Raw genomic sequence first — 24854 nt, 5'->3', positions numbered from 1 at the left:
TCAGTGGAACTCAGGGGCCACAGCTACGCTAGCCCCATAGCTACGCTAACCCCTCGGCTAGGCTAACCACTCGGCTAGGCTAACCACTCGGCTACGCTAGCCCCATAGCTACACTAGCCCCTCAGCTAGGCTAACCCCTCAGCTACGCTAACATACAGCTCTAAACTATACACCACATGAACAGTTCACTACACTACAATAGACCACACCTTTACTCCAAGTGACGGCTGCTATTAACCCTGATGGCATTAACTCATCCTCCCTCTCTCCCTCCCTCCCTCCAGGTGTGAGCTGGGCCAGGTGTCTCCATACTCTCCGGTCTTCTACGGCGGCTGGCGTCCGGAGGCGGTCCGGGAGGACGGTCAGCTGTGGGAGGATCCAGTGGAGTCCGAGCACGAACACGAAGCTCTGAGGGCCAAACAGGAGGTACGCCCTGGAGAGTAGGGTCCGTGTGTGTGTCTCTCTCTCTCTCTGATATATATCCATTCTAGCTATCCCTCTATTTTAACTCTCTCCCTCCCCCCCACCCAGCAGCAGTCTCAGTCGGTGGTCCGGCCCTCCCCCCCCCTGGCAGACGAGAGGTGAGTCCCCCTGATACGTCAGCCTGGTGTTGGTTCCCCGGGCTGTGAGGTCAGTCTGGTATTGGTTGGTTCCCCGGGCTGTGAAGTCAGCCTGGTGTTGGTTGGTTCCTCGTGGCTGTGAGGTCAGCCTGGTGTTGGTTCCTCGTGGCTGTGAGGTCAGCCTGGTGTTGGTTGGTTCCCCGGGCTGTGAGGTCAGCCTGGTGTTGGTTCCTCGTGGCTGTGAGGTCAGCCTGGTGTTGGTTGGTTCCTCGTGGCTGTGAGGTCAGCCTGGTGTTGGTTCCCCGGGCTGTGAGGTCAGCCTGGTGTTGGTTCCTCGTGGCTGTGAGGTCAGCCTGGTGTTGGTTCCTCGTGGCTGTGAGGTCAGTCTGGTGTTGGTTGGTTCCTCGTGGCTGTGAGGTCAGTCTGGTGTTGGTTCCTCGTGGCTGTGAGGTCAGCCTGGTGTTGGTTCCTCGTGGCTGTGAGGTCAGTCTGGTGTTGGTTGGTTCCTCGTGGCTGTGAGGTCAGCCTGGTGTTGGTTGGTTCCTCGTGGCTGTGAGGTCAGTCTGGTGGTGGTTGGTTCCTCGTGGCTGTGAGGTCAGCCTGGTGTTGGTTGGTTCCTCGTGGCTGTGAGGTCAGCCTGGTGTTGGTTGGTTCCTCGTGGCTGTGAGGTCAGCCTGGTGTTGGTTGGTTCCCCGTGGCTGTGAGGTCAGCTGCTCTGTGCTCTTCCTCCTCAGAGACGGGGCCCAGCGACTCTACAGCTGCAGCTACGACTTCGTGGCGAGAAACAGCAGCGAGCTGTCGGTCCAGCAGGGAGACAAACTGGAGGTGAGCAGTCCTACACACACGCTACACTCACACACACCCATTGTAAACTGCTCATATCTTAACCTATATAGTAGACCACGATGCTAAGGTCGTCCAGAGGATGGCGGAAGGAGATCGTTAGTTCAGCCTCACCAAGCTGAGGTCCAACAGATTAGTTTCTTAAACGGAGCCTCGTTTAGAGGACATCCGACCAGCTGGTCTGAGCAGGCTTAGGGGGGAGCTACGGTTCGGGTGGAGGCACCATCACGCTGACTTGTGCGTCTGACAGGTGCTGGAGTCGTCCAAGCGCTGGTGGAAGTGTCGTAACCGCTTCAACGAGGTGGGCTTCGTCCCGTCTAACATCCTGGAGCCGGTCGCACACATAGACCCCCTGGACGGGGGGCAGGGACCCCCCAAGGTAGGCCCGCACACACGCACGCACACACAGGCGTCTATGTGTGCACACAAACAGCCAGATACACACAGAAAACATAATATAAGGAATAACTCAAGATTCAAACCAAGGCTGCATGCAATGAACACTTTCACTCATATCCCCCTAATTTGGTTGTTTGCCCCCCCCCAGGCTCCGGCCCCTCCCCCGCTGGCCAAGATGTTCTCGGCAGCCACGCCCAGCCCCCCCACCGTGCACCAGTCGCCAGGCCAGCGTCCGCGTGGCCTGCCTCCCTACGGCCAGCACCTCATGGCCAGTGGAGAGGACTCAGAGAAAGGTGAGCCCACAGACCCAGAGATGGACATTGGATCCATATCGTATACATTATACAGAATACTAGAGTCTAACCCTTAACCCTAACCTGAGTGTCTAACCCTACCCTTAGTGTATAACCCTCACCCTACACTTAGTGTCTCACCCTACCCTTAGTGTCTAACCCTACCCTTAGAGTCTATCCCTCACCCTACCCTTAGTGTCTAACCCTAACCTTAGAGTCTAACCCTTTATGACTAAGCCGTAAGTGTTTAACCCTAACCTTAGTGTCTAACCCTTACCTGTCTAACCCTAATGGACGTTCTGATCCATTGATTGGCCTCGTTAACCCTGATGACGCGTCCCCTCCTGATTGGCCTCGTTAACCCTGATGACGCGTCCCCTCCTGATTGGCCTCGTTAACCCTGATGACGTGTCTCCTCCTGATTGGCCTCGTTAACCCCGATGACGCGTCCCCTCCTGATTGGCCTCGTTAACCCTGATGACGTGTCTCCTCCTGATTGGCCTCGTTAACCCTGATGACGCGTCCCCTCCTGATTGGCCTCGTTAACCCTGATGACACGTCCCCTCCTGATTGGCCTCGTTAACCCTGATGACGTGTCTCCTCCTGATTGGCCTCGTTAACCCCGATGACGCGTCCCCTCCTGATTGGCCTCGTTAACCCTGATGACGTGTCTCCTCCTGATTGGCCTCGTTAACCCCGATGACGCGTCCCCTCCTGATTGGCCTCGTTAACCCTGATGACGCTTCCCCTCCTGATTGGCCTCGTTAACCCTGATGACGCGTCCCCTCCTGATTGGCCTCGTTAACCCCGATGACGCGTCCCCTCCTGATTGGCCTCGTTAACCCCGATGACGCGTCCCCACCTGATTGGCCTCGTTAACCCTGATGACGCGTCTCCTCCTGATTGGCCTCGTTAACCCTGATGACGTGTCTCCTCCTGATTGGCCTCGTTAACCCTGATGACGCGTCCCCTCCTGATTGGCCTCGTTAACCCTGATGACGTGTCTCCTCCTGAAGCGATGCAGGTGAATGACGAGCTGCTCCAGAGGCTGACCAATGGGAGGAGCCCCCTCACCAAGCCCGCCCTGGTCATCCCCCGCTCCAGCGAGACCAGCGCGCCGCTGGACTACCACTCCCCCCCCGACGAGGTGGCCAACTGGCTCCGGGGGAAGGGCTTCACCGAGCCGTAAGTCAACCTCTAGAACCAGGGTTAGACCTGGATCTACCCGAGACTGGTAGAGTCCAGACCCTTGTGGACCTCTAGAGAACCGAGACTGGTAGAGTCCAGACCCTTGTGGTCCTCTAGAGAACCGAGACTGGTAGAGTCCAGACCCTTGTGGACCTCTAGAGAACCGAGACTGGTAGAGTCCAGACCCTTGTGGACCTCTAGAGAACCGAGACTGGTAGAGTCCAGATCCTTGTGGACCTCTAGAGAACCGAGACTGGTAGAGTCCAGACCCTTGTGGACCTCTAGAGAACCGAGACTGGTAGAGTCCAGACCCTTGTGGACCTCTAGAGAACCGAGACTGGTAGAGTTCAGATCCTTGGTTGGGAGTGTTGACGCTAAATAAGATGTTGTTCCGTGTTCAGGACGGCCATGTGCCTCAGTGAGATATTAACAATATGTAGTTGGAGAGGTGATGTTGGGGATGTTCTATATACAACTATATCTAGAAAACTAGCCAGAAAACTGGTGTAGTCAAATTACAGAAACAAATACAGAAAGAGAAAAACTGACTTAACGAACAATGAGAAATGTAAGCAAACTGTCCTTCCCAAGATACAGAACTGAGACAGAAGATCTCCAATCCCATATATGTGCAATGAATGATAATGGACTGTACCTGTTTGTTTTACGTTGTAGCTTCTATTTTTATGTCACAAATATTAAGTTGAATTTTAAATATGTTCTAATTGTAACAGCATCAGTAATTCATTTTTTGCGATGATGGACTTCTGTATGCTGTCTTCATGCACCTCCCACGATGCCGAAATAAAACGAAACTAACTAAACTATAGGGCGGCGCAGTGCCTCGGCGTTCTGACGGGCGCCCAGCTGTTCTCCCTGAACAAGGAGGAGCTACGCGCCGTGCTTCCTGAAGAGGGCGCCAGAGTGTACAGCCAGCTGGAGGTGCAGAGGGCGCTGCTGGAGGTAAGCGGTCCACACAACAGATTGAATAATGCGTTCAGAATGCGCCTGTTAATTAAAATAATGACCACAATGTGGAAGAACAAACGAAATAATACCCTTTTCTTCACCTCTTACCTTCTTCCAGGATGCCCGGAACGCCACGGAGCTGGAGGCCGTCATGGAGAAGCAGAAGATGAAAGTAGATTTGAAGAGCCAGGCAAACACGACGACATTATAATACTTAACTCCTCCTACCACGAGGGCGGATCTTCTGAACACCAAAGCATCCCCTGTTCATCTACCAGGACCCTGGCCCTGGTCCTCGACCGTCTAGAACAATACTCCAGTCAGTAGAAAGTGAAGAACGTACAGCCTCCTCAAACATGGTTGGCCACGAATTTTGCCTCCCTGGTTTATTTCAGCACACTTTTATTCTTCTTCCTGAAATAATCCGCTATTGGAGGATTGCTGATCTTGCACAACTGTTTCTACATATCCACTCTGTTGAAGGTCAATTTAAAATCTATTTATCTTTTATTTAAAATACCTCTTGTACATCCGTTCTAACAGCTGAGTGCTGCTTCTGCTTCAAAGACTATCCCTATGTGTATATTGTAAGAAAGGGAATGAGACATCATGAAAATAAAAGGCTGGAATAATTTTATTGGGGATTCAAAAAAGTATTTCCGCAAAAAAAAGGTAAATAAGCAACATGACGACTTCACCACGGTCTTCAAACCATTACAACTCACGAAGCAACATGTGAAATGGATACGTACAAATTTCAAAAAATACCAAAGACCGTTTGCCAATTACTTCACATCTATACCAAGTTCCTCTACTATTATATCAAATCAATTCTAATACGAGCACGTCTTGCACCAATTAAAAAAAAACTGCTTGCCCCTCGACGCCATGCGGCTCCCTCAGCCTCCCTCCGCTAACCCCCAAGGTAACGCTAACGCCCAGGGTAACGCTAACCCCCAGGGTAACGCTAACCCCCAGGGTAACGCTAACCCCCAGGGTAACGCTAACCCCCAGGGTAACGCTAACCCCCAAGGTAACGCTAACCCCCAAGCTAACGCTAACCCCCAAGGTAACGCTAACCCCCAAGGTAACGCTAACCCCCAGGGTAACGCTAACCCCCAGGGTAACGCTAACCCCCAGGGTAACGCTAACCCCCAGGGTAACGCTAACCCCCAGGGTAACGCTAACCCCCAAGGTAACGCTAACCCCCAAGGTAACGCTAGCCCCCAAGGTAACGCTAACCCCCCAGGGTAACGCTAACCCCCCAGGGTAACGCTAACCCCCCAGGGTAACGCTAACCCCCCAGGGTAACGCAAACACCAAGGTAACGCTAAACACCAAGGTAACGCTAACCCCCAAGGTAACGCTAAACACCAAGGTAACGCTAACCCCCAAGGTAACGCTAACCCCCAAGGTAACGCTATACCCCAAGGAAACGGACACAAGCGCTGAATGTGTTTATTTAGCTTGGTGATGGATAATAAACTATTTAAATGTGTTTCTTAGCTTGGTGCAGAATAATAATCGTATTAATGTGTTTATTGAGGTTGGTGTAGGATAACAAACTTAAACATGGCGTCTTAAGAGAGCAGCTGGACATAACAGCCTCCTTCATATCCAACGTCTATTTACATTCATCATGTGTATCAAAGACCGTGTCTAAACCAAGGGACCGTGTCTAAACCAAGGTCTAAACCAAGGGACCGTGTCTAAACCAAGGTCTAAACCAAGGGACCGTGTCTAAACCAAGGGCTAAACCAAGGGACCGTGTCTAAACCAAGGTCTAAACCAAGGGACCGTGTCTAAACCAAGGGCTAAACCAAGGGACTGTGTCTAAACCAAGGGCTAAACCAGGGGACCGTGTCTAAACCAAGGGACCGTGTCTAAACCAAGGTCTAACCCAAGGGACCGTGGGGAGGCTCACAGATCCAGTTGCATACAGGTTCAATCACCTTTTCCCTGGATGGTGGGCGGCCCTTTTTAATTTTTTTACACATTGGACCAAACAGAATAAGTGTATATAAATGGATGAAGTGTGGGAGTGGGGTGAGAATGAAGGCTGTTGGCTGGAAGAGCCGTCAATTAAAAATGAAAAAATAAGTCATGACTCTAGGGGGCGGGGCTTGCGGCCGTACGGTGACACATTTGGGTTCCGCCTCCCCAGGAGTGAGGGTGAGGGGGGGTGGACATCAGAAGTCTCCTGAACCCCGCTCGTCCGCTCGCCGGGGGTCCGACCGACCGTTCACGACGTCTCTGCGCTCCCTGAAGGGGGAGGGGGGGGAAGACAACATAAAGTCAGGGGGGAGGAGAGAGGGGGGAGACAACAACGTCAGGGGGGAGGGGAGAGGGGGGAGACACACAACGTCAGGGGGGAGGGGAGAGGGGGGAGACACCACAACGTCAGGGGGGAGGGGAGAGGGGGGAGACACCACAACGTCAGGGGGGAGGGGAGAGGGGGGAGACACCACAACGTCAGGGGGGAGGGGAGAGGGGGGAGACCCCACAACGTCAGGGGGGAGGGTCTGCCTGTACCTGGAGCCCTCCCTGTGTAGGGTTGTCTACCTGGAGCCCTCCCTGTGTAGGGTGGTCTACCTGGAGCCCTCCCTTGGTAGGGTTGTGTCTACCTGGAGCCCTCCCTTGGTAGGGTTGTGTCTAGGGCTGGGATAAACGATTATTTTTTAAACGATTAATCTAGCGATTATTTTTTCGATGCATCGATTAATCTAACGATTCATTTTTCAGTCCGATTCGATTATCTCCCTAATAATTGACTAATAGCAATTTATACATGTTGATTTACATATCTGAATGAAAAAAACATGAATTCCTTAACATTGCAATACATGTTTATTGCCTTAAAATTCCAAAATAAAAGTGCAAAGTAATGCACTTGGCCTTCCGTCCATCTCCATTTTGCAAAGACGACATATCACGGAATCAATTCCTTTTCCATTAAAGAATGCCCATACTTTAGAGGACCGAGTGCGTGGCGCCTGGCACTGATGAGTCTGAGGAGCCGCTCGCGCTGCTGCTACGCTCCGGCGCCACCATCTTTGTTTGGGGTTTTTCCCGAATCGACGCGCATTTTTCGCGTTGACGTAATTTATGCGTCGAAGTCATCGATTACGTCGACGCGTTGTCCCAGCCTTAGTTGTGTCTACCTGGAGCCCTCCATGTGTAGGGTTGTGTTACCTGGAGCCCTCCCTGTGTAGGGTTTTGTTACCTGGAGCCCTCCCTGTGTAGGGTTGTCTACCTGGAGCCCTCCCTGTGTAGGGTTGTCTACCTGGAGCCCTCCATGTGTAGGGTTGTGTTACCTGGAGCCCTCCATGTGTAGGGTTGTCTACCTGGAGCCCTCCCTGTGTAGGGTTGTCTACCTGGAGCCCTCCCTGTGTAGGGTTGTCTACCTGGAGCCCTCCCTGTGTAGGGTTGTCTACCTGGAGCCCTCCCTGTGTAGGGTTGTCTACCTGGAGCCCTCCCTGTGTAGGGTTGTCTACCTGGAGCCCTCCCTGTGTAGGGTTGTCTACCTGGAGCCCTCCCTGTGTAGGGTTGTCTACCTGGAGCCCTCCCTGTGTAGGGTTGTCTACCTGGAGCCCTCCCTGTGTAGGGAGGTGTTACCTGGAGCCCTCCCTGTGTAGGGTTGTGTTACCTGGAGCCCTCCCTGTGTAGGGAGGTGTTACCTGGAGCCCTCCCTGTGTAGGGTTGTCTACCTGGAGCCCTCCCTGTGTAGGGTTGTCTACCTGGAGCCCTCCCTGTGTAGGGTTGTCTACCTGGAGCCCTCCCTGTGTAGGGTTGTGTTACCTGGAGCCCTCCCTGTGTAGGGTTGTGTTACCTGGAGCCCTCCCTGCGTAGGGAGGTGTTACCTGGAGCCCTCCCTGCGTAGGGTTGTGTTACCTGGAGCCCTCCCTGTGTAGGGAGGTGTTACCTGGAGCCCTCCCTGTGTAGGGTTGTGCTACCTGGAGCCCTCCCTGTGTAGGGTTGTCTACCTGGAGCCCTCCCTGTGTAGGGTTGTCTACCTGGAGCCCTCCCTGTGTAGGGTTGTCTACCTGGAGCCCTCCCTGTGTAGGGTTGTCTACCTGGAGCCCTCCCTGTGTAGGGTTGTCTACCTGGAGCCCTCCCTGTGTAGGGTTGTGCTACCTGTGTCTGGAGCTCTGCTCGTGGCGGTGGCTGCGGCTACGGGACCGGCTGCGGTGGCGCCGCCGTCTCTCGCGGTCCCGGGATGCAGAACGTTTCTTCTCGCGGTCCCTGGATGGAGAACGTTTCTTCTCGCGGGATGCAGAACGTTTCTTCTCGCGGTCCCTGGACGGAGAACGTTTCTTCTCGCGGGATGCAGAACGTTTCTTCTCGCGGTCCCTGGACGGAGAACGTTTCTTCTCGCGGGACGCAGAACGTTTCTTCTCGCGGGACGCAGAACGTTTCTTCTCGCGGGACGGGGATCGCGACCGCCTCCTAGCACGGCGCTCGTGGGAGCGGGACCTGGGTTAGAACCAGGAGGAGGAGGAAGAGGAGGAAGTAATGAGGTTAGAACCAGGAGGAGGAGGAGGAGGTAATGAGGTTAGAACCAGGAAGAGGAGGTAATGAGGTTAGAACCAGGAGGAGGAGGTAATGAGGTTAGAACCAGGAGGAGGAGGTAATGAGGTTAGATCCAGGAGGAGGTAATGAGGTTAGAACCAGGAGGAGGTAATGAGGTTAGAACCAGGAGGAGGAGGAGGTAGTGAGGTTAGAACCAGGAGGAGGAGGTAATTAGGTTAGAATCAGGAGGAGGAGGAGGTAATGAGGTTAGAACCAGGAGGAGGAGGAAGAGGAGGAGGTAATGAGGTTAGAACCAGGAGGAGGAAGAGGAGGAGGTCATGAGGTTAGAACCAGGAGGAGGAAGAAGAGGAGAAGGTCATGAGGTTAGAACCAGGAGGAAGAGGAGGAGGTGATGAGGTTAGAACAAGGAGGAGGTAATGAGGTTAGAACCAGGAGGAGGTAATGAGGTTAGAACCAGGAGGAGGTAATGAGGTTAGAACCAGGAGGAGGTAATGAGGTTAGAACCAGGAGGAGGTAATGAGGTTAGAACCAGGAGGAGGTAATGAGGTTAGAACCAGGAGGAGGTAATGAGGTTAAAACCAGGAGGAGGAGGTAATGAGGTTAGAACCAGGAGGAGGTAATGAGGTTAGAACCAGGAGGAGGTAATGAGGTTAGAACCAGGAGGAGGTAATGAGGTTAGAACCAGGAGGAGGTAATGAGGTTAGAACCAGGAGGAGGTAATGAGGTTAGAACCAGGAGGAGGTAATGAGGTTAAAACCAGGAGGAGGAGGTAATGAGGTTAGAACTAGGAGGAGGCAATGAGGTTAGAACCATGAGGAGGAGGAGGTAATGAGGTTAGAACCATGAGGAGGAGGAGGTAATGAGGTTAGTACCAGGAGGAGGAGGTAATGAGGTTAGAACCAGGAGGAGGAGGTAATGAGGTTAGACCAGGGGGAGGTAATGAGGTTAGAACCAGGAGGAGGTAATGAGGTTAGAACCAGGAGGAGGTAATGAGGTTAGAACCAGGAGGAGGTAATGAGGTTAGAACCAGGAGGAGGTAATGAGGTTAGAACCAGGAGGAGGTAATGAGGTTAGAACCAGGAGGAGGTAATGAGGTTAGAACCAGGAGGAGGTAATGAGGTTAGAACCAGGAGGAGGTAATGAGGTTAGAACCAGGAGGAGGTAATGAGGTTAGAACCAGGAGGAGGTAATGAGGTTAGAACCAGGAGGAGGTAATGAGGTTAGAACCAGGAGGAGGTAATGAGGTTAGAACCAGGAGGAGGAGGAGGAGGTAATGAGGTTAGAACCAGGAGGAGGAGGAGGTAATGAGGTTAGAACCAGGAGGAGGAGGAGGTAATGAGGTTAGAACCAGGAGGAGGAGGAGGTAATGAGGTTAGAACCAGGAGGAGGAGGAGGTAATGAGGTTAGAACCAGGAGGAGGAGGTAATGAGGTTAGAACCAGGAGGAGGAGGAGGAGGTAATGAGGTTAGAACCAGGAGGAGGAGGAGGTAATGAGGTTAGAACCAGGAGGAGGAGGAGGTAATGAGGTTAGAACCAGGAGGAGGAGGAGGTAATGAGGTTAGAACCAGGAGGAGGAGGTTAGAACCAGGAGGAGGAGGTTAGAACCAGGAGGAGGAGGTTAGAACCAGGAGGAGGAGGTTAGAACCAGGAGGAGGAGGTAATGAGGTTAGAACCAGGAGGAGGAGGTAATGAGGTTAGAACCAGGAGGAGGAGGTAATGAGGTTAGAACCAGGAGGAGGAGGTAATGAGGTTAGAACCAGGAGGAGGAGGAGGAGGTAATGAGGTTAGAACCAGGAGGAGGAGGAGGAGGTAATGAGGTTAGAACCAGGAGGAGGAGGAGGAGGTAATGAGGTTAGAACCAGGAGGAGGAGGAGGAGGTAATGAGGTTAGAACCAGGAGGAGGAGGAGGAGGAGGTAATGAGGTTAGAACCAGGAGGAGGAGGAGGAGGTAATGAGGTTAGAACCAGGAGGAGGAGGAGGAGGTAATGAGGTTAGAACCAGGAGGAGGAGGAGGTAATGAGGTTAGAACCAGGAGGAGGAGGTAATGAGGTTAGAACCAGGAGGAGGAGGTAATGAGGTTAGAACCAGGAGGAGGAGGAGGAAATGAGGTTAGAACCAGGAGAAGGTAATGAGGTTAGAACCAGGAGGAGGAGGTAATGAGGTTAGAACCAGGAGGAGGTAATGAGGTTAGAACCAGGAGGAGGTAATGAGGTTAGAACCAGGAGGAGGAGGAGGTAATGAGGTTAGAACCAGGAGGAGGTACTCTACCTTTTATGCTCTTTGCTCTTTGATCTGGTTCTGCAAAAAACAGAGGTCACTGTAACTAACAGGTAAGGGTTACCCTGAGGTAAGGGTCACCCTAAGGTCACTGTAACTAACAGGTAAGGGTTACCCTGAGGTAAGGGTCACCCTAAGGTCACTGTAACTAACAGGTAAGGGTTACCCTGAGGTAAGGGTCACCCTAAGGTCACTGTAACTAACAGGTAAGGGTTACCCTGAGGTAAGGGTCACCCTAAGGTCACTGTAACTAACAGGTAAGGGTTACACTAAGGTCACTGTAACTAACAGCTAAGGGTTACACTAAGGTCACTGTAACTAACAGGTAAGGGTTACCCTAAGGTCACTTTAACTAACAGGTAAGGGTCACCCTAAGGTCACTTTAACTAACAGGTAAGGGTCACCCTAAGGTCACTGTAACTAACAGGTAAGGGTTACCCTAAGGTCACTGTAACTAACAGGTAAGGGTTACACTAAGGTCACTGTAACTAACAGCTAAGGGTTACACTAAGGTCACTGTAACTAACAGGTAAGGGTTACACTAAGGTCACTGTAACTACAGGTAAGGGTTACACTAAGGTCACTGTAACTACAGGTAAGGGTTACCCTGAGGTAAGGGTCACCCTAAGGTCACTGTAACTAACAGGTAAGGGTTACCCTAAGGTGACTTTAACTAACAGGTAAGGGTTACCCTAAGGTCACTGTAACTAACAGGTAAGGGTTACCCTAAGGTCACTGTAACTAACAGGTAAGGGTTACCCTAAGGTCACTGTAACTAACAGGTAAGGGTTACCCTAAGGTCACTGTAACTAACAGGTAAGGGTTACCCTAAGGTCACTGTAACTAACAGGTAAGGGTTACCCTAAGGTCACTGTAACTAACAGGTAAGGGTTACCCTGAGGTCACTGTAACTAACAGGTAAGGGTTACCCTGAGGTCACTGTAACTATGTAACAGGTAAGGGTTACACTAAGGTCACTGTAACTAACAGGTAAGGGTTACCCTGAGGTAAGGGTCACCCTAAGGTCACTGTAACTAACAGGTAAGGGTTACACTAAGGTCACTGTAACTACAGGTAAGGGTTACACTAAGGTCACTGTAACTACAGGTAAGGGTTACACTAAGGTCACTGTAACTAACAGGTAAGGGTTACCCTAAGGTCACTGTAACTAACAGGTAAGGGTTACCCTAAGGTCACTGTAACTAACAGGTAAGGGTTACCCTAAGGTCACTGTAACTAACAGGTAAGGGTTACCCTAAGGTCACTTTAACTAACAGGTAAGGGTTACCCTAAGGTCACTGTAACTAACAGGTAAGGGTTACCCTAAGGTCACTTTAACAAACAGGTAAGGGTTACCCTGAGGTCACTTTAACTAACAGGTAAGGGTCACCCTAAGGGCACTTTAACTAACAGGTAAGGGTTACCCTAAGGTCACTGCACCATTGGGGTTCTCACCTCTTCTTCACCTTCTCCTCCTTCTCTCGCTCCTCTCTCCTCTTCAGCCTCTCCTGGTTCCTCACTTCCTGCTTCTCCACCACCGTTTTCTGGTCAGAATAAAAACATTTGGTTCAACGGGTTCTCCTTTCCACGAGCCCCGGAGCACCGGTTCCAGAAGAACCAAACCCAGGGAAACATGCGATAGAGATTAAAGATGGACGTCAGATAGTGACTCAATAGAAAGGCTGTGAGGGGCCCCAGAGACGAGAGGTAAAGACGTGTTGCTGCAGCCCATGTATCTGTGTTAGGGTTAGCTAACCCTAACCCTAACCCATGTATCTGTGTTAGGGTTAGGGTTAGCTAACCCTAACCCATGTATCTGTGTTAGGGTTAGCTAACCCTAACCCATGTATCTGTGTTAGGGTTAGGGTTAGCTAACCCTAACCCATGTATCTGGGTTAGGGTTAGCTAACCCTAACCCTAACACAGATACATGGGTTAGGGTTAGGGTTAGCTAACCCTAACCCTAACCCATGTATCTGTGTTAGGGTTAGCTAACCCTAACCCTTGTATCTGGGGGGTTAGGAGCAGGTGGAGGTCTACAGTCTGGCTCCAGACGGTCCGTACCTTCAGCTGGTCCAGCTTCTCTCGGATCTGGATGAAGCCCAGGTGCAGCTTCCCGCCAAAGTGATCAGCGAGGCGGCGGTCGTTGTCATGGAGACCCAGATAGGCAGAGCAGACCTCGCACACCCTCAGCTTCTGCTGCTGGAAGCTGGAGGCGGGCATGGAGTTCCTGTACTCCTCCTGAGGGGGCGCCAGGAGACAACATTTTGAGATGAGGAGGAAGGGTTTCACCCGTTTAGATCAATCCCATCGGTCCACCGTGAGATGAGGAACACCATGAGACCATCTGGAACGCCATAACGAACGCCATGAGACTATGAGGAACGCCATTAGGAACAACATGAGACCATGAGGAACGCCATAGGACAATGAGGAACAGCATGAGACAATGAGGAACGCCATTAGGTACAACATGAGACCATGAGGAACAACATGAGACCATGAGGAACAACATGAGACCATGAGGAACAACATGAGACCATGAGGAACAACATGAGACTATGAGGAACGCCATTAGGAACAACATGAGACTATGAGGAACAACATGAGACCATGAGGAACAACATGAGACCATGAGGAACAACATGAGCAGGGGTTGACATTAAGGTTTCAAAAGCACTTGCCCACCGGGCAAGTACAGGTCAGGTTCAACTTGCCCGAATGTGATGTTCACTTGCCTAAATTATAATCAAAATCTTGAACAGGCCTCTTTTTGCCAGGCATGCGGCCTGGTTTTGGGGGGGCTCAGAAAAATCATCCTAGCTCAGACTGAAGCTGAATGTTAGCTTCCACAAATATAAAAAAAAATAAAAAATAACAAACTTCCCTTTGTTTACTTATTTATCGAGCGGTCACATCGTGCCATGAAGTGATTTCAGTCCACCGTTGCAACCTATTAAAGCTATCGCCAAGTTATATGTAGACCTGTATGATTTCATGCAAATGTACTTAACTAAATGTCAGAGGTAGTAGCAAAGATGTCTTTTTTAACTTTCACGTTTCTTGTAGCTCTAACTGAATAATCACAATCGCGTTTCTAGTAGTGTTGTCAGTCACGATACTGGATTTTCTAACTTTGACACTATACCTGGAAAAATATCGATATTCTATACCATTTTCGATATCAGGGGAAAAGTTTTTTTCAGGAAAGAACATACCCAAAGTAAATAGAGTATATCTCCACAACTGCAAGGGCGATAATGTCATCTTTGTGCCATAAGAAAGATTGTTGTGCAAGTGAAATATTCAATGGGGATGATACTTGGTTAAAGTGAATAAAGCCATGGAACACAGCATAAGTGGAAGATAACATTTCCACCTGAAATAATTATCAGTTGGTCGTTATCATTTGGGACCTTATCATATGTCTTACTATGAGACACAAATAAAGGTAGACGTCTTAAAATTTTGACACTTGACACCTCTATTTAAATTTCAGGGCAAATATATTCGAATGCCCCAAGCCAAACACTCGCAAATAAACATATGGCCACTAGATTGCGCTGAAGAATATGTTTTCTTATTGAAGGCAATTTACCTATTTCCTAAGAAACCTTCTCTTATTCATTGATTGAAAATACCATGTTTAGCTGCAAAATTTGGCCCAGACACTGGGTTATCCGTTTATGGTGGTTTTATTCGACCAGAATCAACTTTGTGGACAAAAATCACAAAGGTAATACTTCACTTTTGGTTGTTAAAAGAAAAGGGGACGTTTCTTCTTAAGTTGTTATTTGCGAGTTTTAGTCACAGAATGATATGGTTTGGACTGTTGGAATAAGTGGAGGCTCAGCTTTCATGTAATATATAGTTTGTGAGGGTCCAATTTCGTGAAAAAGATCGCTATTGCTGTGCATGTGCACAGTTATGAAACCCAAAACCGTGTTCTTGCATATGACTTTCCTTGGTAATTTGCCTCAATCCAAAGTACTTCCAAACTGCACTCCTCCATCACTACTCCATTTTCCTTCTACCTAAACCGTTCGCGTAGGCGCTGCATTTGCGATGCTAGCTTTGTTGGCTAACCTTTAGCCAACACCTTCGAATCACGGCCAGAGAACGCACTGCGAGTGACAGAAGGCGGGGCTATTTTCGCACTGAAGCGATGCGTGTCTGTTAACTCGCTTTCCGAGAGAAGAGAAGACGGCGCGCTGATCAATTGCAAATACTAATATTTTGTGTTATTTTGCGGCAAAAAAGGTTGTTCTGCAGTTTCTAAAAACATTTGAATAAATAGCCTTTATATTAACATCCACCCAAAATCCACTTGCCCGTTCGGGCAACCAGAAATCAATCTCAACTTGCCCAAATATGACTTTTGGTTGCCCCGGGCAAGCGGGCAACCGTTAATGTCGAGGCCTGATGAGACTATGAGGAACGCCATTAGGAACAACATGAGACTATGAGGAACGCCATGAGACTATGAGGAAAACCATGAGACCATGAGGAACAACATGAGACTATGAGGAACGCCATTAGGAACAACATGACTATGAGGAACGCCATTAGGAACAACATCAGACTATGAGGAACGCCATTAGGAACAACATCAGACTATGAGGAACGCCATGAGCCCATGAGGAACGCCATGAGGAACAACATGAGACTATGAGGAACGCCATTAGGAACAACATGAGACCATTAGGAACAACATGAGACCATGAGGAACAACATGAGACTATGAGGAACAACATGAGACCATGAGGAACAACATGAGACTATGAGGAACGCCATTAGGAACAACATGACTATGAGGAACGCCATTAGGAACAACATCAGACTATGAGGAACGCCATGAGACCATGAGGAACGCCATGAGGAACAACATGAGACTATGAGGAACGCCATGAGGAACAACATGAGACTATGAGGAACGCCATTAGGAACAACATGAGACCATGAGGAACAACATGAGACCATGAGGAACAACATGAGACCATGAGGAACGCCATTAGGAACAACATGAGACTATGAGGAACAACATGAGACCATGAGGAACAACATGAGACTATGAGGAACGCCATTAGGAACAACATGAGACCATGAGGAACAACATGAGACCATGAGGAACAACATGAGACCATGAGGAACGCCATTAGGAACAACATGAGACTATGAGGAACAACATGAGACCATGAGGAACAACATGAGACTATGAGGAACGCCATTAGGAACAACATGACTATGAGGAACGCCATTAGGAACAACATCAGACTATGAGGAACGCCATGAGACCATGAGGAACTCCATTAGGAACAACATGAGACCATTATGAACAACATGAGACCATGAAGAACAACATGAGACTATGGGGAACGCCATTAGGAACAACATGAGACCATGAGGAACGCCATTAGGAACAACATGAGACCATGAGGAACGCCATTAGGAACAACATGAGACCATGAGGAATGCCATTAGGAACAACACGAGACTATGAGGAACAACATGAGACCATGAGGAACGCCATTAGGAACAACATGAGACAATGAGGAACGCCATTAGGAACAACATGAGACAATGAGGAACGCCATTAGGAACAACATGAGACCATGAGGAACAACATGAGACCATGAGGAACGCCATTAGGAACAACATGAGACTATGAGGAACGCCATGAGGAACAACATGAGACAATGAGGAACACCATTAGGAACAACATGAGACTATGAGGAACACCACATGACTATAAGGTACGCCAGGAGGAACGCCATGAGGAACGCCATGAGGAACACATTGAGGCGGTGTGGCCGTCTCCTCACCTCGGCGTCCTTCTTGGTGGTGCGGACCTTCTCCACCTCCTGCAGGACCTTCTGGGCCTCGTCCACGTTGCCCTCGGCTCCCAGCTGCTCCGCCTTGGCCAGCAGCTTGCCGATCTCCTCGTTCAGCTCGTGGACCTTCTCCGCCTGCAGCAGGACAACAGGCGTCAGGATAGGGCTGGCTGTCCGCTAGGGTCCTGACCGCTGTGCTGCAGTAGCTCAGCGTCAGGACCCCATCGGATCACTGTCCCCCGTCAGGGTCCAGAGCCCCATCTCCACGGGACCCCTGGCCTAGGGGTGTGCAATATTAGATTGTGAATAGAGATGTCCGATATTATCGGCCCACCGATATTATCGGCCCGATATTAGCATAAAAATGTAATATCGGTATCGGATTTTTTTTGCCTTAAAACCGATAAAATATATATATATATATATATTTTTTTATAGCTCAAATAAATGTTTTCAAAATTGTGCAGTACAGTGCACATTGTAATTGACTCATATTTGTGCATTTATTCAATTAAGGTTATTGAGTTTTAGTTAAAGAAACATACTGCTATGTTGCACATAGTTGTTCAGGTACAATGTTTTATCATTTGTGAAGTCAAGTTTGCCCTATTTGTTGTGGGCATTGTCAAGATTATCTCAGGGAGAGTGTAATCCAAACTGTTGTCTGACACCATTAAAAAAATAAAAATAAACATGGCACTTTTCCCTTAAATTAAGTTGAAGTATTTTTCTTATTTTGCACAGACAATGTTAACATTTGGAAAGCCTTGTTGCATTCAAGAATGCATCCAGTGGGGCATCACAATAACATTAAGCATGTTGTGTTAATTCCACAACAGGAGATATGTAATGTTACCTAAATTAGGTTTGAGGAAAAATAACCCAAATATCGACATCGGTATCGGCTGATATCGGAATCGAAAATTTAGAGTTGGACAATATCGCATATCGGATATCGGCAAAAAAGCCAATATCGGACATCCCTAATTGTGAATGATTCAAATGTCTCCCATGTCCCCGCGATCTGCCTTCACAGAGATCGTTAGTATCTTGCTACAGTGCACAGTCAGTCAGTTACAGTTCTATGGCTCATACTAGAGCGCGGAACGGGCCGCATGTTTCTGTCCCGGCCCGCGTCCGACAGAGGAGAACCAAGCTCGACACAGTTATTCCATCTTTTCTCAGAATAGTAATGACACGTTTACGTCTGTGAAAGCACGCCTTTATTAAACGAATGCAAGGCATTATGGAATTGTCACCCGCTCAGCGCAACAAGCGCGCGTTAACTGCGAGCATAAGAGGCTCAATCATAACTTCATAAATTCACAAAAAGGCCATGATAACTGAAAAAACGAATCAGACTGTCCGGCGCTATTCTCTCATTACTTCTTAATTTCTTCTTAACGTCCTCCATCGCTCGCTTGCATTGCGTTGTCACGTATAGTAGTCAATGCACGTGAGCATGCTGGGTGGATTGTGTGCGATGCACGGCGTGTTCATACATGGCAGACTTGATCATTAAAAATCTGTTGGAAAAGGTACTTTGTAGGGATGGGCGTGAGGAAGCGATTACTCGAGTACTGCTCGTTACAAATGAACTCGGTTGGTGGACAGGCAAACTCGAGTTTGCATATACACACAAACAAAGTTTTCTGAATCAAATGTATCACTTGTCTGTGCGGCGCCACTAACGCTGCCGTGGGCACAAAGCAAATTAAATCTATCAAATGTCTGTGTGGCGCGTGCCGTGCCGCCTGCAGGCACGCCAGAATTAAAAAAGTTAAGGGATGGTGGTTAAAGCAAAGCGCAGCAAAGAATTGAAATACTTTAAAGAAATAGGAGATCATAAGGTGAAATGTAAAATATGCCAAGCGAAATCGAGCTACCAGAGTACTACAAGTACTATGCGGCAACATATGCTCCTGAAACACAACGGTGAGTTCGGGAAAGCAGACCCGCAGCAACCAAGTGTGTCGGCTATTTTCACCGCCGCAAGACGCAGCTGTCATCCCGGCCGTGCAGAGAAGATCACAACGCTGAGTATATCCATAGTCCATTTGCTGCCGTTTTATTTGCAGATTTAAATTATTTGCAATGGTTAGGCTACTTGTTTCGTTTTGTTTTTTTTAAACCGTTACAGGCCTTGGTTTGACGTGATTTAAATTGTGAGACGCATATTTATTTTTGTAAGGAAAATGTGTTTTGAACGTTTTCAAAAATAAATAATGAATACTCGATAACTCTGACTGTTTTGATGGAGAATAAGCATTACATGTTTGGTTGTTAATATTGCCGTTCATTATTAGGCCTATTCCTGCTGCAGATGCGTTGCATTCTAAAAATAGATTTGATTAAACGATCACTCGAGTTTGGAATTTACTACTCGTGCCCATCCCTAGTACTTTGGCCTAAATGGTCTGTTAGTTCTTTCAGTTTTGTTACCTTTTAGGGCTAGATTTTTTTTAAATAGGGAAATTAGTTTGGTTGTACTGTTCAGTTACTTGCAAAATAGACTTCGAAACCAACATAAAAAAGAATTGCGGTAAAATCGTGATCCTGCCTGAAAAGAATATTGATGCGCTATTATACAGACTATGTGCTGCCAGGTTTTATGTTTCGCTGTCGGGTGCAGTGTTTGAGTTTAGCTTTGAAAGGTCCAAATGTTTAAATATGGAATAGTATTTAGATTGTGTTACGGTCTGTGCTGGAGTCATTTAGGGTCTTATTGTTCACTAACAGACATCAACTCCTCTCTAGTTCGACCCTAGACGTTCCCTCTTTCCGCCTGTTGTCATGGTGACCTCTCCTCTCTCTATAAACCCCACCCTTTAGGTAGGTATGATCTAGTTCAGAATAACTGAAGCTATAGAGCGGGCTGTCACTGGACGTCACCTTGTAAGGGTTAGGGTTAGGTTAACCCTCACCCTAACCCTTTAGGTAGGTATGATCTAGTTAGGGTTAGGTCACTGGACGTCACCTTGTAAGGGTTAGGGTTAGGTTAACCCTAACCCTAACCCTGTCACTGGACGTCACCTTGTAAGGGTTAGGGTTAGGTCAACCCTAACCCTTTAGGTAGGTATGATCTAGTTAGGGTTAGGTCACTGGACGTCACCTTGTAAGGGTTAGGGTTAGGTTAACCCTAACCCTAACCCTAACCCTGTCACTGGACGTCACCTTGTAAGGGTTAGGGTTAGGTTAACCCTAACCCTGTCACTGGACGTCACCTTGTAAGGGTTAGGGTTAGGTCAACCCTAACCCTTTAGGTAGGTATGATCTAGTTAGGGTTAGGTCACTGGACGTCACCTTGGCCGCCACCTCAGCGCTGATCTCCTCCTGCGTCTCCGCCAGACGCTTCTTGGCCAGCTCCGTCCGGCGGTCGCAGTCTGCGATGAAAGACTCCAGGTGGTCCACCGCCTGGGGGGGGGGGGGGGGGGGGAGAGACCTTAGATCACTGCCTTAATACTATTACTAACTAACTAACTAACAACAGCTAACCCTGGGGGGGGAGAGACCTTAGATCACTGCCTTAATACTATTACTAACTACCTAACTAACAACAGCTAACCCTGGGGGGAGACCTTAGATCACTGCCTTAATACTATTACTAACTAACTAACAACAGCTAACCCTGGGGGGAGACCTTAGATCACTGCCTTAATACTATTACTAACTAACTAACTAACTAACTAACTACAGCTAACCCTGGGGGGGGGGGGGGGAGACCTTAGATCACTGCCTTAATACTATTACTAACTAACTAACTAACTAACAACAGCTAACCCTGGGGGGGGGGGGGAGACCTTAGATCACTGCCTTAATACTATTACTAACTAACTAACAACAGCTAACCCTGGGGGGAGACCTTAGATCACTGCCTTAATACTATTACTAACTAACTAACTACAGCTAACCCTGGGGGGAGACCTTAGATCACTGCCTTAATACTATTACTAACTAACTAACTAACAACAGCTAACCCTGGGGGGGGGGGGGGGGGAGAGACCTTAGATCACTGCCTTAATACTATTACTAACTAACTAACTAACAACAGCTAACCCTGGGGGGAGACCTTAGATCACTGCCTTAATACTATTACTAACTAACTAACTAACAACAGCTAACCCTGGGGGGGGACCTTAGATCACTGCCTTAATACTATTACTAACTAACTAACTAACTAACTAACTACAGCTAACCCTGGGGGGGGGGGGGAGACCTTAGATCACTGCCTTAATACTATTACTAACTAACTAACTAACTAACAACAGCTAACCCTGGGGGGGGGGGGGGGACCTTAGATCACTGCCTTAATACTATTACTAACTAACTAACTAACTAACAACAGCTAACCCTGGGGGGGGGGGGGACCTTAGATCACTGCCTTAATACTATTACTAACTAACTACAGCTAACCCTGGGGGGAGACCTTAGATCACTGCCTTAATACTATTACTAACTAACTAACTAACTAACTACAGCTAACCCTGGGGGAAGACCTTAGATCACTGCCTTAATACTATTACTAACTAACTAACTAACAACAGCTAACCCTGGGGGGAGACCTTAGATCACTGCCTTAATACTATTACTAACTAACTAACTACAGCTAACCCTGGGGGAAGACCTTAGATCACTGCCTTAATACTATTACTAACTAACTAACTAACTAACTAACTAACTAACAACAGCTAACCCTGGGGGGAGACCTTAGATCACTGCCTTAATACTATTACTAACTAACTAACTAACTAACTAACTAACTAACAACAGCTAACCCTGGGGGGGGGGAGACCTTAGATCACTGCCTTAATACTATTACTAACTAACTAACAACAGCTAACCCTGGGGGGAGACCTTAGATCACTGCCTTAATACTATTACTAACTAACAACAGCTAACCCTGGGGGGAGACCTTAGATCACTGCCTTAATACTATTACTAACTAACTAACTAACTACAGCAGCTAACCCTGGGGGGGGGGGGGGGACGACGACCTTAGATCACTGCCTTAATACTATTACTAACTAACTAACAACAGCTAACCCTGGGGGGGGGGGGGGGGGGGGGAGACCTTAGATCACTGCCTTAATACTATTACTAACTAACTAACAACAGCTAACCCTGGGGGGAGACCTTAGATCACTGCCTTAATACTATTACTAACAACAGCTAACCCTGGGGGGGGGGGGGGGGTGAGACCTTAGATCACTGCCTTAATACTATTACTAACTAACTAACTAACTAACTACAGCTAACCCTGGGGGGAGACCTTAGATCACTGCCTCAATACTATTACTAACTAATAAATATAACAGCTACCTAACTCTGGAGGAGGGGAGACCTTAGATCACTAGCCAAATACTAACTAAGAATAGAAGCTAACCCTAGATAATTGAGATTAATACTTAGTAAAACGACCGTAGCCCCAAAAAGAGAAACTCACGTCCAGCTCAAAGAACAGGTCCCGATCCTTGGAGGCGATCTCGTAGTCGGCCCTCAGAGCCAGGTCGTGGATCTTGGAGCATTCCCCCAGGTCCATGCGCTGTTGACCACAAACACATGTTATTGGGGCTGTTGCCATGGACAATAAACAGGTGGCCAAAACCCGGAAGGCCACAACTAAAGCTTGGATAACTGTTATACCACACACACACGCCGCTCACCGTTCCAGACAGGATGTCATGAGGGCAGCAGTTCAACAGGTGGCTTTTGCAGACTCGCTCGTCCGTGAACTTGACGCGCTGCCGCGTCTCATCGCCTGAAACAGTCCAAGAACAGCCAATGAGCGACCCCTTTCATACCGGCTACCTGCTGCGAGGCTTCAGAACCTGCTCATCTACTGCGTTACTGTCTTCCAGTCTGTTTCCAATGTGGCCAGAGGCCTAACTTCATCCCTACGGCTGAACTTCAAGGAATTGCTCCATCCAAAGTGAATAACAATGTACACTAGAAGTTAAGATATGCGGTGACAGCAGCTTACCAGGACACACAAATGTGAGGGGATATCAGTTACCAAAGTCTCAACAGTCAAATAATCAGATGGCCTTCCAGTATTGTAGCTTACCTTACCCAATGCCTCATTAATATAACATTGGAATGAGATTCAGCTTAAGATGAGTTTAGCTCAGCCCGTGATACAAGACTCAGGCCCCTGTGTCTGGACTCAAGCAGCGAGCGGTAAAGATGAACTAGTGAGGTCTAGGTGGATTGGGGTGGACAGGTGGGGAAAGGGCTAGCTGCTGGAATGTTCTCGCTGGATGTCAGCGTTCCCAGCTGTTACTACTACACAGTTGAGAGCTGGTTTTGGAATTATGGCATAATATAGGTTAACATTCCAGAAGTACGCTCCAGCCAAGTCCTTAATAGATGTGGGACATTGAAAAGAAATTCAAAAAACACAGAATCAAAGGAAAAGTGAAAACGAAGGAAAGAGTTAGTTCATACACACTGCGCTCTGCACCATATACTGTACCCCTCTGCATCTTCAACACCCCAGCGGCAGAGTTCTAAACCCGCTGTTGACAAGTATAAATGGGAACAGTGTTCTTGCCCATACCTGTAGTAAGAAGTTAGGAGTCATACACAAAAGTCAGATTGCAAAGGATCTGTGCAAAATGTTGTGTGTCTAACAGGTCCTGTGGAAACAGACGTATGTCGGAGCATTGAGAACTGCTCTAATGACCGCGACCACACGTCTTTATACTGAAGCTCCAAACTGTTAATCTAGTGCCACTGGAGATTTAGCCATTTTGTGTGATAAAAAAAAACAACGTCCAGAAGGCAAATAAATGGTTTGGATATTCATCATAACAGCTTTAAAAATCATGTGTGACTCACGGCTCGATGAACATGAGGCTTTCTGCAACTCCTTTGCAGATTGATGTAGGCTGGCAAAGATACTGAACCTTTATGAATAGAATAAAGGGGCCAGAATTGTTCAGTTTGTATGCAACATATGTATGGGATGAATTTAATATCTCAACACAATCGCCCACAAACACACCACACCGTCAATCACACTATGAGGATCCTATTCTAAAAAGATTGAAATGAGCCAGAAGTTAGCGAATTTCCACCCATTCAACTGAAAGAAAAGATGAACTTCTTCTGTGCGGGTTGGTTCGGATGTAAATAGGTCGCCATGTATGTTGAGAAGACACCATACTGCTTTATTAATTAATGTTTGTATCCACAAAAAAAACGTTCGACGAAGAAAATGCAAGGTTAACAATAACATAAGGTTCAGCCCTATTAAATAGGTCTACACAATATTCACCATTCCTTTGGTTCTACCGACTTAGCAGGGTTAATGCTTTTTTTTGCCTATATCTGACAATTTAGGGTAACCAGACTATTTGGAAAATGGGTTTTGTGGTCCAATTCTCCAAATTCCGAGGGTTCAGACCCGTTCCCGTGTGGTTAGGGTTAACGCTAGGGTCGAGGTTAACCCTAGGGTTAGGGTTAACTCTAGGAAGCGGGAGTCGACGTCGAATACATCCGATCAGAAACTCCGTGTCACGATTTAAAATAAACAGTGGGCGAACCCCAATGGATACAAACATTAAGGAGGTGGTCGAGACTGGCCTACATAAAGAACACAGCCGCCGGCAGTCACCCATTCATCCCTCGGTGGTTCATCCCGACAACACAACGAGCCTTTACGACGGCGCCATCTTGCTAAGTAGCTAGCTCGGCTAGCACCCTGCTCCACTCACCGTCCCTCGCTGTTCCCATGAGCTGGTCGAGCAGAGCTCTCATTTGAGCTTGAGCAGACATCTCGCGTGCCTCTTCTCCAGCGTCTCCCTATCTCCCGGCCGATGCACACAATATCCCTGGTTTATGTTATATATTTGAAATATATTCACTCTTCTTAGAGACGCCACTTCAAGCTTCTCTTCCGTGAACCGCCCGCCAGCTTCCGGTTTTCAGTCAATGGAATGTCCGGTATGAACCCGCCAATCACA

General features: G+C 48.3%; 2 protein-coding genes across 7 annotated transcripts in view; one reads left to right on the top strand and one right to left on the bottom strand.

Moving 5' to 3' along the window:
* LOC132446558 (epidermal growth factor receptor kinase substrate 8-like protein 1) overlaps positions 1-4889 on the top strand; it is an 18557-nt gene extending 13668 nt beyond the window's left edge. The window contains 8 exon segments of the mRNA XM_060036868.1: positions 285-426; positions 532-581; positions 1295-1385; positions 1654-1782; positions 1951-2095; positions 3112-3280; positions 4114-4246; positions 4371-4889. Coding sequence (XP_059892851.1) covers positions 285-426; positions 532-581; positions 1295-1385; positions 1654-1782; positions 1951-2095; positions 3112-3280; positions 4114-4246; positions 4371-4463 — 952 coding nt within the window. The 3' untranslated portion in view covers positions 4464-4889.
* luc7l (LUC7-like (S. cerevisiae)) lies at positions 4869-24813 on the bottom strand. Of its 6 annotated transcripts, none has more exons than XM_060036879.1 (12): positions 24606-24813; positions 22554-22648; positions 22334-22432; positions 20194-20304; positions 16882-17025; positions 13124-13300; positions 12515-12603; positions 11051-11080; positions 8608-8725; positions 8387-8499; positions 5565-6514; positions 4869-5489 (listed from the first exon to the last, which is right to left on the bottom strand). In XM_060036879.1, the coding sequence occupies exons 1-11, from the start codon at positions 24664-24666 to the stop codon at positions 6442-6444; spliced, it is 1110 nt and encodes a 369-aa protein (XP_059892862.1). In that variant the 5' UTR covers positions 24667-24813; the 3' UTR covers positions 4869-5489; positions 5565-6441. The 6 variants fall into 6 exon arrangements, with proteins under 6 accessions (XP_059892862.1, XP_059892860.1, XP_059892859.1 ...); XM_060036877.1 differs by having other exon boundaries at positions 8387-8548; positions 8609-8725; XM_060036876.1 differs by having other exon boundaries at positions 8387-8602; positions 8633-8725.
* Between the last annotated feature and the right edge of the window lie 41 nt (positions 24814-24854).

Source organism: Gadus macrocephalus, chromosome 18 (assembly GCF_031168955.1).
Source record: "Gadus macrocephalus chromosome 18, ASM3116895v1".
In the NCBI taxonomy this organism is placed as follows: Eukaryota; Metazoa; Chordata; class Actinopteri; order Gadiformes; family Gadidae; genus Gadus; species Gadus macrocephalus.
Note: the sequence above shows the minus strand (reverse complement) of the source record. Positions and strands in the feature narration are given on the sequence as shown.